The sequence below is a fragment of the Emys orbicularis genome, chromosome 15, assembly GCF_028017835.1.
Source record: "Emys orbicularis isolate rEmyOrb1 chromosome 15, rEmyOrb1.hap1, whole genome shotgun sequence".
NCBI classification, from domain to species: Eukaryota; Metazoa; Chordata; order Testudines; family Emydidae; genus Emys; species Emys orbicularis.
Window position 1 is genome coordinate 25,904,255 of NC_088697.1, and position 15,274 is coordinate 25,919,528.

Sequence of the window (15,274 nt, forward strand, 5' to 3'; positions counted from 1 at the left end):
TCCCTCCCAAAGCCTGCACCCCCTCCCTTTGCACCGCCTCCCACCCCCAAACTCCATCCCAAAGCCTGCACCCCTCACCCCCTCCTGCACACCCACCCCCTGCCCCAGCCCGGAGCCTGCACCCAGCACCCAAACTCTATCCCAGAACCTGCACCCTGCACCCCTCCTGCACCCTAATCCCCAGCCCAGGACTAGCACCCCAAACCTCCTCCCCCCACCCAACCCCCCTCCCAGAGCCTTAGGCAGGTGTGTGTCTCTGTTTGGACTGTACATTCTTTAAGGCAGTGACTGTCTGATTACGGGTGAAAGGCTGACTCCATTGAATGGAAAAGCTTCCAATGACTTCAGTAGGGCCAGGATTTCACTCTCTGTGTTTAGCACAATGGAACCCTAATGTCAGATGGCAGCCTCCAGGTGCTCCTGTAATACAAACAATATGTAATCACAATAAATAATAATGAGAGGCAATGTGTTGTCTAATGCTTAGTACAGGCTCCTGAGAGTCAGGTCACTTGGCATGAAATCCAGGCTCCACTGAAGCCAATGACAGTTTTGTCACTGACTTCAATGGGGTCAGGGTTTCACCCTTAGTTTCTATTCCTGCATCTGACACTGATTCACTCCATGGCTTTGGGCAAGTCACTTCACCTCTCTGTGACTCTGTTTTCCCATCTGTTAAATAAGTTAAATACCTGCCTCACTGGCACGATGCTAAAGCTTAATACATTCATGCTTGTACAGTTCTTTGTCTTCCTCAAATGGAAGAGACTATAGAAATACAAAGTATCTTATTTCCTTCCTCATCCTCATCTTTCCTCTCATATTCTCAACCTTGCTTTAAATCGGGGGTATTTGATGAAGAAAAGCCAGCAAAATGTCTCATATTTTCATGGAGATCTGTCCCATTCGCTCTCTTCCTCAATGCACAGCTTTGTAGGGCACCCAGAGTGGCATAGATTCCATCACTGGCTGTGTGAATGTTTGGGGGACAGCCCGTAGGTGTATCAGCGTCCTAATGTATCTGGGAGATGTACTGACAGGTTCTCTGCAAAAATCTGAAACACACAGCCTGAAATGACCAGCTGAATTACTCAGCGGCTTAGCTGAGCTATGTTACTGTAAAGATTAGAAGCAGACACCTTGACTCTTTTACCAATAAAACACCTGGACTTTTAGCTAGCAGGCTAAAGGACTTCATGCCTTGCATTGCATAAACATTCTAAAATTGGATGAAGTTCTAGCATCTTGTTTTCTGTTTGCTTTGGTCTCAAAGGCTGTAAACCTGACACCTTTTACTAGCACTAAACATTCATTTGAAAATTAAAACAAAACCAAAAAACAATCCCAGTGCCTAGACACTGTTTGCCTCCACAGAGCCCCTACCTAAATCAGAGTCCAATTTCTTTCTTGTTTTCCACCATCCCGCCTCAAGAATCTGGATGAAATCCTGACTCTACTGAAATCAATGACAAAGCTTCCGTTGACCTCATTAGGGCCAGGATTTCACCCTTTGTTTTCAGAAATTTAAATGTAAGATCTTTGGGACAGAGACTGTCTTCCATGTTATGTTTGTAGACCCCCCAGCACAATGGGGTTCCAGTTCTGGTTGAGGTTCTGAGCACTACTGTTCTAGAAAACACCATAATAATATGTTCCTTGGAGCCTTTGTAGAACATTGCATCATTCCTTGGACTACTTTTTTTTTTTAAAATAAATGACTAGAACTATTTAGTATGGAAAAAAGAGTAACAGAGGATCTGGTAGTGGTATATATGGTCAAAAATAGTATAGAGAGTGTTTGCCCACTCCATATTGTAGGAACAAGAGGCACCTGATGGAATTAAAAGTAAATGTAGAATTGTTAACCCATGGAACTTGCTGCTGCAGGATCTCATTGAAGTAAATACTGTACATCAGTACTAATAATAGTAATATAACAAAAGGATTAGACCCTTATGGAAATAAAGATAGCATCTGCAGTAATTTTAACCAGGAAAATATTAAAAGAGCTATCAACCCTTATGCTTTCAGGGCATAATCGGATCACTAATCAGGAAATGTCATCCTTAACCTCCATTCATAGCATTGCATATTGATTGGTGTATTTTAAATGTGGAGGAGATTCTATTTGATTCTATTCTAAATAGGTTTTTATACTTCCCTCACCACCATAGCATCTAAGCACCTTCCAGTTGTGCATCAAGCAATGATACTAATATCTGTCACGTGTGCTTCATTTTCTCCCTCATCCTCTCCCAGGGGGAGAACTGTGTGCGCCATGAAGTGTTTGGTTTTGGTAATTTGTTTGTTTTAATTAATTTACAGTTAGGAAGAAGCTACTGCACTAGATGGACCGTTGATCTGTTATGGCAGCTCCTATGTCTCTCATCTTTAGAGGAAACATCAGATGCTATACACTGTTCATATCAGATTACCTGCCTTTTTCTCATGTGTTACTCTCCATGATTTCCACTTGACTGGGCTGTCTATCCATTTCTAGCCAATCCACCCAGTCAGAGGCCTGTGTTTAGAAGGACTAAAACAGCAATAAGAGCTTCATGCAAAACTCACGTGTTCTCTTCCCTATTGAAAAGTAGTAATAAAAACCGGAATCAAAGCAGATATATTTAACTAAAATAATAATAGTTTTGGTGATATTGGTTCATAGAGAAAAGCAAAATGCCATCACCTTCTTATCCCCTAATGGTATTATGTATATTTCTGAAATGGCTTCTGAATGATCCGGCAAAGATATCCATTGGTGCAGTGATAATGCCCTGGAGTTCACAATCCCACTGAATTCAGCAAGGGGCTAAGAGGCCCATGCTGTGGGAACCTTTTGCAAGATGAAGACCTGAGTATGCATCTGCTTTCCGACTTAGACAAGTACCCTGCACAATTGCCCAGTCTAGCCCTACAAGAGACAAGAGAAGCTGCACAGGAGCAGTGCAAAGAGGCTGTAGCACCGCTGGACGTATTTGCGTATGCATATGCGCAGGGCCACCCAGAGGATTCAGGGGGCCTGGGGCAAAGCAATTTCGGGGGCCCCTTCCATAAAAAAAGTTGCAATACTATAGAATACTATATTCTTGTGGGGGCCCCTACGGGGCCCGGGGCAAATTGCCCCACTTGCCCCCCCCTCTGGGCGGCCCTGCGGATCAGGCCCTCCCCTGACATCTTCATCCCTCCCATCGTATAATGCCCCTCTCTGGCTCTTGTCACAGAGCGCCTGAGGAGTGGTTCCTTTGAAACATATTTGGACGAGCCAGAACAAGGGAGGCCAACTCCCTCCCCACCAACTCCCACAGCTGGTGGCGTTACTTTTGGTAGGAGTCTGCATAGCACCAGCCAGATTTTAGCCCACCTGCCCTCCCCCTCAGTCCCTGTTAGCTTTTAAAAATGAATGTTTTCCTTCATTAAACTGTATTTTTCTGTTCTGCTGGGGCCCGATTAACTCCTCGGCAGCTTTGATTCCAAAAGCCTCACATCATCACTTGGAAACACCGCAACACGCATGTTCCTTCAGTTTTATTTCATCGCTGTGCAGGATGGAATCCTGTTCTCAAGCCTCAGTCCCAAGCACATGTGATTTCAATCAGAGAGAGGACCTCTGCAGTGCTGCGTTTGTGTGGGTGAGATCTGCTGACCTCTGTGTTTTGACACAGCTCTGCCGTCCCTGCGGGAGCTGACTTCAAGCTCACATTTTTTATTCGCGACGCTTTCGTCTCGCAACCAAATTCTTGAAATCAGAGAGGGGCAGAGTGGGGCAGGCGGCAGGCAGCACGCACTGACGGCTGGATCTTGCTCACTCGGCGCGTTCAAGCTCTTGGGAGAAGGTGACCCCTGACCCATATCCCTCTGCTGGCCAAGGAATACAAAAAGCAGATGTCCCACAACATAGTCTTGGCTGAACTAATTACCCTTAGGAGACTTCCATCCACCCCCAGCTCCTCCTCCACTTGCGGAAAAGAATGTCAAATAGCCGTCTGTGTAAAAGGACACCATTTTACATTTCTTTGGACTTCAAATGCTGTGGAGGGTAGTGAAGTGTTAAGACTGGAATCATGAATGGCAATGGGAAACATAACATAAAAGGAGGGGATAGGGTCTAATGGTTAATGTCAGGGCTACACAGAGGTTTTTAGGGGCCCTGGGCAAAATTTGAAACTGAGGGCCCCTCACCCTTCCAAAAAATTGTCACTGAGGGGATCTCAGGGTGGGGGCGAGCTGGAGAGCAAGCCCCCACCACACTCACCTCTGGGCGTTGCAACCTGGGTGTGGGGTTGCAGTGCCACTCAGGTTTGGCTTGTCCACCTCCTGCCTGAAGGGGGGGCTGCCGAGTCAAATTTCAGTGAGTGGCACTGCAACCCCGCCTACCAGGTTGCAACTTTACTCCATTTGGGAGCCCTCTCAAATGGGGGTGCAGGGCAAACTGTCTCTTTGGCCTCCCTATTTCTTTCCCCCGCTCCCCTGGGCAGCCTTGGTTAGCACACAGGACTGGGAATCATGAGTCCTGGCTTCTACTCATTGCTCTGGAACCAGTCAATTTAACCTCCCAGTGCCTCATTTTACCCAAATGTAAAATTGGCATGATATCTATCCCACGCGGGTGTTGACACAATGTACCTTTGCAAAGTGCTAAACTATTATTTTTAATTGCACAATATTTGTACTAAGAAATGACTGGTCTTGCAACATAGATATTAATTGCAATGCCCAGTGGGTGGAATAGTTGGATCATAGCTCTATAATGAAACAGTTCTCCTTGGCCTTTGCATCCTTATGGTATCATCCATGAAGTCACAGACAGTCCCCTTGGTAATCCGATCTATTTTGTCACCTAGGCAAGCTTGCTTGGGCAATAGAGAGTCACTTGCACCAAAAATCAAAACTACTCCCAGTCCCAAAGGACCAGTCACTTACAACGGGTCTGTTGTGCCTTAGATCTTACACCAAAGACAACAATTGTAGCCAATCCTCTAATAAACTATCTAACGATGTATTAACTACAAAAGGGAAATGAGAGAGTTATTCACAAGGTTAAAGCAGATAACATACACACACAAATGAGTTACAGCCTTAAGTTTCAAAAGGCAATAGAAGCTTCTATAATAAGCAAGCTCTATATGTCCCTTGGGGCTAACCCAGGCTAAACACTAGGAATCTCTTGCTTATGGTTAGAAAACCTTGCCCTTGTCCAGCTTAAAGAAGCAGTTCTTCCTTGTTAAGGCATTTTTATTCCTTTCCCCATTCTGCTTCCAGCTGCAAACTTAGCTGATGGGAGGAATTCACTTGCACGCCTCCTCTTCAAAGGGAGCGAGGGGGTGAGCAATCAACAAATTGTTTTGTCATCTGGTGTTGATGGGCCTTCTCTGCTGGGCAGAGCCTAACGCCTTTTGTTGGAAGCCAGCATCTCACACTAATTCATGTCCCTTTGTCTGGTGATTTACATAGTTACAGAGTCTTAAAAAGCAAACACTTAAATACTACCTTCCTGGGATACAGATGTTATATGTGAGATTAATGCATGCACTAATTTACAAACATTCAATAAAGACTAATCACTAAGCACATTTTTATAATTCGAATACCTATTTTAACAACACTAACACACACAAGCCAGATTAATTCCAGCTACGTGTTTGTCAGTATCCAAGTGAGGCATGGGGACCTTGTGCCAGCATTACAGATGGATTTAAGCATGTGTTTAAGTGCCTTGCTACTCTCCCAAATCATCCAACCAAGTTGATACCTGCCTGATACTAGCACAAGCTGCCCTTGTTTAGCTTCAGTCACAGGGAAATTGCAGGTTACCTGTCTACTTCGCAGACTAACATCGACCTTCTGGAAGAGACTTAGCAACCTACCCCACAGATAAAGCCAAAATAAGGGATAACAAGTGTAGTTGAAGAACCTGCTTGTAAATTAAACAAAAAGGCCTCAAAATGTTTTCAAAACCAATTTTAAGAATTCATTTTTCAAATGATCATGGATGGGATATTTTGGACCAGATTCTCAGTGTGTCACTAAGTGTTCCCCATATCCAGAAGCCTCTAAAATTTCTCTGGGCCATTCATTCTCTCTCCAGTAGTCCATAAATGATTGAAGCAAAACTTATTTTTTTAAATGTGTAATTTATATTTAATATTAGTCCCTGGTTCAACCTCTCCTCTGAAGCTAATAAAAGATTTAGGTCCAGAAGCGCTTTAGCTTTTAGTATTAGAATTTTCCTATAAATAGAAATGTTGACAAAATATGTTAGTTTCTAATCCCATTCTGTGTGTATGTGTGCATTTGTGCTGTGTGTTCATGCGTGATTATCTGATGTGTTCCTGCATGTGTGTTGAATGTGTGCATGCATTTATATATGTGTGCACCTGTTTCAAATGTGTAAGTAAATGTGGTTTTGCATGTGTATCTTGTACCTCTGTATGAAAGAATGCATGAAAGTGTATGCTGGCACATGTACATGGTATGTGCATTTAAGTACATCCATGTATGTATGTGTATATATATCTTTGGTGAAGGAGTTATGGGCTTTCTCACATTGAGTAGTACCTTACTCCTTGAGTAATCCCACTGATTTCAGTGCACACTGCAGAGGGGAGGGAATGGTACTCTGAGACACCTGACTTTCTGAAAATCATCCCCCTTTAAAGTGTCTCAAGTTGAGTACCAAAAATTGAGGCACTCAAAATCACTTTGAAATTCGTAGAATCGAAGGGACTACTTCAGGAGGGAGCATGACTAAGGGTTGCAGAATCTGGCCCCATATATTTAAAAAAACACGTTGCTAAAAAGAACTGAAACTTTGTTATTACACTGTCCACCATATACCATTTAGGTGGGTGAGCTTTTGCGTTGCTTAAAACATTTCTGTAGTTTTAATACAAATGTTAGACTGGGATGAAAGAGCAAACCTCTCTCTTTTGTCTGCAGGGCCTGTGTGGGTGACCAAATCCATTGTCTTTTAGCACAAAGATAAATGTTTAAATATTAAAACTGTTTCACCAAAGTGTTCTGTTATATGATGAGTGACACATCAGCTAGCCTGAGGGCTAAAGAGGACGCTCATTTTTAAGGACTACATGCCCAGATGTGAGCCAAAGCTTATGCAACCTAAGAATTACTGTACAGGATCAGTCATGGGCCTTGCTCGGAATAAAGCTCCCATTGTTGTCCGTGGGAGTTTGCTTGACTAAGGAGTGAGTAAAGGTTTTAGAAATCTGAACACTATCGTAATTTTGAAATATATCATGACGCTCAGGATCCATGGAGGACTGTGAGTCAGTGGGGGTGTTGCTGGAGTGAGGAGTCCAGGATCAGACTTCACGTAGCCACTCTGGGGTACGTCTATACTTACTTCCTGGTCCGGATGTAAGCGATCGATCTTCTGGGATCGATTTATCGCGTCTTGTCTAGACGCGATAAATCGATCCCGGATCGATCCCGGAAGTGCTTGCCGTCGACGCCGGTACTCCAGCTCCAGAGGAGTACGCGGCATCGACGGGGGAGCCTGCCTGCCGCGTCTGGACCCGCGGTAAGTTCGAACTAAGGTACTTCGAATTCAGCTACGTTATTAACGTAGCTGAATTTGCGTACCTTAGTTCGAAGTTAGTGTGGACCAGGCCTTAGTAGATGAAACTTAAAGAACTGACCTTTGGGGAAATCATCTGTTGTATCCCTCTAGTAGAGTGCATAACGTCTTATTTGGGTGGATTCTGCCCTCTTGTGGCTGGAAGGTTTCCTAGGGATGGGTGGAAAGATGCTATAGCCCATTGTGCACAAATATTATGGCTCTACTATGCACAGAATCAGCTGCAGGGTACTATATCTGTTGCTTTTGCAAACCAGCAAATGTCTATCCCTACCAGCCTACAGATAACCACACAAACAGTTATGGATGGTTTTGCTTCCTTAGGCAATCGCCCATAAGCAGAGCCAGCTGATTTTTATACCCATTAAGTGTTTTAGTTTTTGTTTTTTAATTCCTCTGTTTATAAAATTAGGAGCAAACTCTGAGTTTTCTGGAGTGTTTCTTGCTATTTGCTCTCTCCCATGCCCTCTCTCCCAGCCCCAAACCAGAGAGGATGGAATGCTGTTGCATTTTGGACAATGTGGTATCCCAATGATCTCGCCTAGATATTCCTGGCCAGGGCTTTGAGACACCCAAAGAAGCTGCTGCCTCCCTAGGAAATCCAACCCAGGTTATACATGAAGCCCAGTTTGATGGCAAAGAAAGGACTTTGGGAGTTTAGTCAGTGCTGTGTGTGAACACTCCCTGGAATGGCAGATCAGTTAAGCTCATTGATTAATCACCTAGTGCAGTGGCTCTCAATCTTTCCAGACTACTGTGCCCCTTTCAGGAATCTGATTTGTCTTGCATACCCCCAAGTTTCACCTCACTTAAAAACTACTTGCTTACAAAATTAAAAAAAAAAAAAATACAAAAGTGTCAGAGCACACTATTACTGAAAAATTGCTGACTTTCTCATTATTACTATATAATTATAAAATAAATCAACTGGAATATAAATATTGTACTTACATTTTAGTGTATAGTATGTAGAACAATATAAACAAGTAATTGTATGAAATTTTAGTTTGTACTGACTTCTCTAGTGCTTTTTATGTAGCCTATTGTAAAAAGGCAAATAGCTAGATGAGTTGATGCACCCCCTGGAAAGCCCTCTGTGTACCCCCAGGAGTACACGTACCCCTGGTTGAGAACCACTGACCTAGTCAGTGCCAGTGGCTTAACTGACGGAGGATCCAGCAATTTAGGCCATAATAGAAAACAAGCGTTTATCTTTAGAAAGAGTAACTAATTGTGCTTGGGATATGAAAAAAACTGATCCCAATTGTGGTCACTAGAAGCTTTGGCATCAGTGAACCAGCTATAAATTGAATTAGCTTTCCCTTTAGAGAAAGCAGCCAAAGTGGCTGAGTGCGGCCTCCTCCCGGGCCTGTTGATTCCTGTAGAGAGCAGGGTGGGGGAGATTAATTTGCAGAAGGAATCCACCCATCTTAAACTCTGTGGCAGTAAAGGCTGAAGGAGTGCCAGGGTATAAAGGAGGGCGGAGTAGGCGCTGGCTGGGTACCGCCTTCAGTGTGGCTGTGAATGACTGATGTGATAATTTGTCACAGATGCTTTTGGCCATGTAAGAAAATTTTATTTGTAATGAAAACAGGGTGGGGAACTGTAAAATGCATATAAGGTGTGTGTGCATGCAACTGGGCATACAAATCCTGATTCTTACCCCGGGAGCAGAGATTTTATAGGCTATGCATGCTGTTAATTCAGAACACACATTAAACCATTCAGCCCCTGTCTTCCCATGTCATTATTGTATCACTATTACATTGCACAGATATCCTGAGCAGTGCCTTTAATCCAAGCACGTGACAAATATCAGTTAAGCAACACGGATAGAAAAACTGAGGCACAGGGAGTGAAGGTCAAACAGCAATTCAGGAGCAGAGCTGGGAACAGGACCAAGGTATCCTGGCTCCAGCATGCATGCTTCTGAGGGTAAAGTTTGTCCCAAAAGGAGGGAGAGAACAAGAGAAGTCCAGGGAAGTGTCATTCTTGTTGTGTCTCTCTTGTCCTTACACAAATGTAAAGGAGAAAGGTGGAGAAAACCTTTCAGCCTTTCTGAATGTAAATTCTGAGGCAGACTCATAGCGTGGTGAACAGGGCCGCCGAGCGCGGGTTCGGGCCCCGGTGAAAAAAATTTTTCGGGTCCCCCAGCAAGGGCAGACCGGCTAAACAGGGCCGACGAGGGCGGGGGAAGCCGGGCCCCGGGCCCCCTTCCAGACCGCCGGGCCCCAGTAATTTGTACCGGCTTCGCCCCCTCTCGTCGGCCCTGGTGGTGAATACAGGTCCCGCGGTGTTGCCAACTCTTGCGATTTTCTTCACAGTCTCACAACATTTGGTTTTTTTTCTTAAAGCCCCTGCTCATGGAATCAAGAAATGACAGGAGCTTTCCTTTAATAATAATAATAAATAATAATTAATAAAAAACTTACCAGTCTTCATGTTTGCAGACGAAAGTTTGAAAACATGATCTGACTGCACTCTGAAGTCTCCATACCCAAAAAGAAGCCCACATTTATTTTATTTGTTACAAATCTAATTATTTTTAAGGCAATCTCACAATTTTAGGATAGGGTGATCAGATGTCCCAATGTTATACGGACAGTCCTCATATTGTGGGGCTTTGTCTTATATAGGTGCCTATTATCACCCACCCACCCACCTCCTGTCCTGTTTTTTCACACTTGTGATCTTGTCACCCTGTTTTAGGAACCTGACCCATCATTTTTGAATGTTGAGTTTGGCAATACTGTGTTCATGTCTGTCTGCTTAAAGTGCCTTTAAACATGTGGCTACTTCACAGCAGCAATGATGCCTGTCCCTTGGGAACAAGATGAAAGACTAAGACACCATGAAGCTCGAATGTTTGCCTTCAGATAGGTGGTGATCCCACACATAACAGCACATCTTTTGCCATGCCCGAATTTTACTTTGAAAAACATGTTCAAACGAATCTCAAAACTCCCTGTGAAAACTCAGTCAAAACTGCCATTTTCCACTTGATTTCATGGCTGAACCAGAGATGACCCTGAGGCAAATGCTCAGAACTTTCCCAGTATCCCAGAACTCTGGAGCCGTTTGGATCAAGATCCAAATTAGCATCTCGGGGCTAATTTCTAATCAAAGCCGTGAGATGGGCATGGTTCAGTGCAAAGCCATACTGTAGCCCAGATCTGTTTGGACCAGAGCCTGATTTAGTAACCGTTCCATGAAACTGGGCTTAATTTTGAGTTTGTAAGGAACCCCCAAAACAGGTGAGCTTCGCAATGACTCACAGAGCCCTAATATTAACACAGTGCATGTAAATGTAATGCTTTGCCTGGCATCACCCAGTCTTCCTTTTTCTTGATGTCAGATGCATGTAAGGATCTGATTCCCTCTAGTGGTCCAAATTAGGATTTTTTTTGTAATGGTAAACTGTTCGGGACAATCAGGGTTCAGGGCCAGTTCACTAACCTAATTATGCCATGCCTGCTTTACGGAAGATCAGACTTTTATTTCCCGAGCTTGACCTCTTACTTTCACTGCTGCAATAACACTGAACTCATCCTCTGGGGTTAGGGAGAGTCTCCCATTACATCACTCATCAGGGACCAGTCTGGCTGCCAGAAGTGGCATTAATGTAAAGGCTGGAAGGCTACACACTGAAATGCAAGCTATTGGGTCATGGAAGTGTAAAAGAAGAAGAAAGTAAAGAAGGAGGCACTCTCAAGCCCGAGGGGGTGCACAGAGGACTGTGGTGTGCTCCAGAGGATGGAGCTAGGCTGTTCTCAGTGGTGGCAGATGACAGAACAAGAAGCAATGGTCTGAAGTTGCAGTGGGGGAGGTCTAGGTTGGATATTAGGAAACACTATTTCACTAGAAGGGTGGTGAAGCACTGGAATGGGTTACCTAGGGAGGTGGTGGAATCTCCATTCTTAGGGGTTTGACAAAGCCCTGGCTGGGATGATTTAGTTGGTGTTGGTCCAACTTTGAGCAGGGGATTGGACTAGATGACCTCCTGAGGTCTCTTCCAACCCTAATATTCTGTGATTCTATGTGGGGAACAAGCTTCATGTGAATTTAGCATTGACAGCTCAGTGGAGACCAAAGTAATCTGTTCTTTGTGCTCAGACACTGGGGCGAATCTAACCTGATGTCAATTTACATGACACTTTTAATCAGATACAAAGTGTCCAGTAAGCAAAAGTACTGCATTTTCTTTGTTACTATGAAGCAAAGAGTTCCCAAAATCAGCCCCAGCTGAACCTGTTAGTTCATAGATATTTCCTTCCTCTTGGTCACTGACCACCGGTTTGTGTCTTTCAGCTTCCTGTTCAGTTTGGATGTCAGGGGCTCAAACGGAGTTTAAGAGGGTGGCTGAGGAAAACGTCACTCTGCCCTGTCACCACCGTCTGGGCCTCCTGGAGCCAAGAAGCCTGGATATTGAGTGGCTGCTGCATGATTCCAAAGCCGACCAAAAAGTGGTAGGTCTCTGTTCAGCCACAATTAGCATCCACCAAGAAGAAGCCATGTTTCCTTGTTGCATTGAGGGGGAGAACTTATTCATGTAGGTTGATATCAACACTAGCCTCTGAACTGGCAATCCTCCTAGTGGAAATGGGCACACAAGAGGAAATGAAGAATGAATCTCTCATCTGCCAGTAGCTGCTCGGCTACTCGTAGCCTCTCATTGGAAAAAGAAAAAAACAGTCCAACACAGAGAAATGGTTCAAAAACATATAGGAAGCTGTGCTTATGGAAAAATTAACACACCAATTACGTACCCACCAAAATGGACAGAGGACAGAGGACAGATAGAGACATAGAAAAGTGGTTTTATTCAGTACTCAGATAAAGTACATTCACCTGCAGATAAAGCCAGCACCCCTCTCCAGTTGTTTTAAATACTAAGCCTGGTCAGTTAAATATGTGTATATTGAGATTTCACTCAGCTTAATAAAATCACTAGAAACGACATAGGTGTTGTAATTATGCTCACTCTGGAATAGGGTAAATCATGTTAAACTGAAAGATCTGATGACTCTATTCCTGAATAATGTTTTGGTAAACAAAAGCTAACTGTTATAATGATTGTCTTGTTTCTGATATTGACATGGCAAGGATTTGTAAATTTATTAAAATTTCCCAAATAAAAAATAGTTTAAAAATAAATTAAAATGGGGATGGTAATATTTCCCTATTTCATAGAGAATAAATATGTTAAAACTGTAATGCACTCACATACTCCTGTAATGGGGGGGCGTATAAGTACCTACAGTAAATGGATGGAAGTGTAGTGCTGTTTGCACCAGTGAAAAGGGTAAGCAGCACCAATGTAAATCACACTATACCAGTATAAACTATGTCTACACTAGGGGTTTGTACCAGTGCAGCTAGACTGGTGATTGAAATCCCAGCATAGACAAGGGTTTTCTAAACTGAACCATGACAGAGTTTTTAGAGGGATTAAACTGTGGGTACAGGAAGAAAGCTCAGTGCAACCGTAACTGAATAACTACCAACATCTCCACAATTACTAATAACCAAAGTAATTGCCAGATAGAAATCCTATTTTGCAAGCTGACCTGGTTTCAAGTATGAGTCTCTTGTGATTCGTTTGTTTGGTTGAGCTGTACAGTACAGTGACTGGTCCAACTGACTGATCAATGGCTAACTCTGCCTTTTAGGTTATCACCTACTCTGGAGGCAACGTGTATAATGACCTGAATGAGGGGCAAAAAGGTCGTGTTTCCTTCACCTCCAATTTCCTAGCTGGAGACGCCTCCTTACGCATTGTATCTCTGCAGCCAAGTGATGCGGGGCAGTACACGTGTAAAGTTAAAAATGCCGGGCAGTACGAGTGGTATCGCATTACCCTGCTTGTTCTAGGTAAGGTCATTTTGTTTTTTTCAAAAGAAAACCCACTCGACTCAATTCCTTGAGGCAGATTTTGCTTCAGCACACAGTACTGATGCACCTGAATTGCTCCCAGTATCTCACGATCAGGTTTCACATTCAAGCTTCACATTTGCCTTTGCGCTTTCCAGTGAAGGACAGAGACTGGAAGAGGCCTAAAGTGCTGTTTGGAAGTTACCACAGCCAACTGAAGGATAGCATAAAACATTCTTTCTGAATTGTATCTCTGATTTGATCACAAAAGCTTGCCATTGTAGCTGACTTGGTGATGACCCCATACAGAGTTTGAGCAGAGAACTCTGGGTTCAGATCCCAGTACCAGGAACTGGCCAGATGTCTGATGGGAACAAGATGCCTCCCTGACTGAAGGCTTTCAGTTTGGGTTTTTGCTTAGTATACAGTTAATAAAATAAATAAATAATAGGGATGCAGGGCCCCCAGCAGATAGTGGGGAAAAGGACGGACAGACAGAAGGAAGGAATCAGTGAAGGAGAAGAGCGTGGACCACAGGGCATTCAAGGAATGAAGAGCACTTAAAGCAGAATGTGATACAGAGGTTTGCAGTGTACTGAGCTGCTTCATGATGAGATTATGGGGATTAAGCCAAGGCACCTCACCTTCCTTGCTCTGCTAGGCATTCATATGGGTGGCAGACAGTATCTAATTCCCAAAGGGGACAAGGATGGTGCTTTGGCCTCCTTTACCCTAGTGCAAAACCCAAGGAGGGAACTGGCACCGATGGCATGGCATGTTGCTTCTGTGCCCATAGGAGACACATTCATTCCCTGTCCTGAGGCTGTGGTGAGAGTCATTGCTCTAAAGGGGTCAGAAGTAACACCAATAAACAAGCAGCAGCGATATTCTGTGACACCCCCCAGAATGGCTAATTTGGAAAGGCAGCTTTCAGAAGCTGCTAGAAACAGTGTCCTCTTGCCCTCTGCCTATGAGCAGCCATAGAAAGTGTTGCTACTTGATATCCAGCTGGCAGGTTCTGCCCTATTTCCCTGGGGAATGCTCAGCTCTTATTAAACTCAGTGGTTATTGTTGTTAGAGGTGAGGTTTCTAGCTTGCTTCCAGGGATGAAATCCTGGACCCATTGAAGTCAGTGGCAAAGCTCCCATTGACTTCAAAAAGGCCAGGATTTCACACCGGATTCTTAGTTAACTATTGATCCAAACCCCCAACCTGTTTCTTCCAGAGAAACCTTCCAAGCCCAAATGCTGGGTGGAAGGCGAGCTTTTTGAAGGAAAGGAACTCTCCTTGCAGTGCAATTCTGCCTCCGGCACAGCACCCATCAAGTACCAGTGGCAGCGCATAAGTGACAAGGAAGGAAAAATCGGACACTTGCCACCCACGGCACGAGTCAGTAAGTCATCCCAGGGCCCGTCCTAGTTCTCATGGTGTTTCAACAAACGGAAGAGCCATCCCTAAGGGGAAAAAAAGAGGCCTACCCTCTATTCCTCCCTACTCCCAGCTCTGTCACTGGATGATGATGTAACATTGGGCAAATCACTGAATTGCTCTCAGCATATTTTCCTGTCATTACAATAGAGGCTATTGAGTAGACGTGGTGCAGTATTGACTAAGAGCTCAATTGACTAAGAGTCAGGGCCCCATTGCGCTAGGCCCTGTAGGTACCCATAACAACAGGACCGTCCCTGCCCCGAGGAGTTTACAATCTAAGTATTCAACTTTATTATTTGTTGAATGTCAACAATATGATCAATGATAATAATACTTCTCAGGGGTGTTCTGAGGCCTAATCCATTGCTTTTAATG

The 15,274-nt window shown here is 44.0% G+C and overlaps 1 protein-coding gene across 1 annotated transcript in view; it reads left to right on the top strand.

The window, feature by feature from the left end:
• CLMP (CXADR like membrane protein) overlaps positions 1-15,274 on the top strand; it is a 64,835-nt gene that overhangs the window by 44,895 nt on the left and 4,666 nt on the right. The window contains exons 2-4 of the mRNA XM_065417413.1: positions 11,906-12,063; positions 13,267-13,468; positions 14,694-14,861. Of these exons, the coding sequence (XP_065273485.1) occupies positions 11,906-12,063; positions 13,267-13,468; positions 14,694-14,861 (528 nt within the window). The remainder of the gene's footprint in view (positions 1-11,905; positions 12,064-13,266; positions 13,469-14,693; positions 14,862-15,274) is intronic.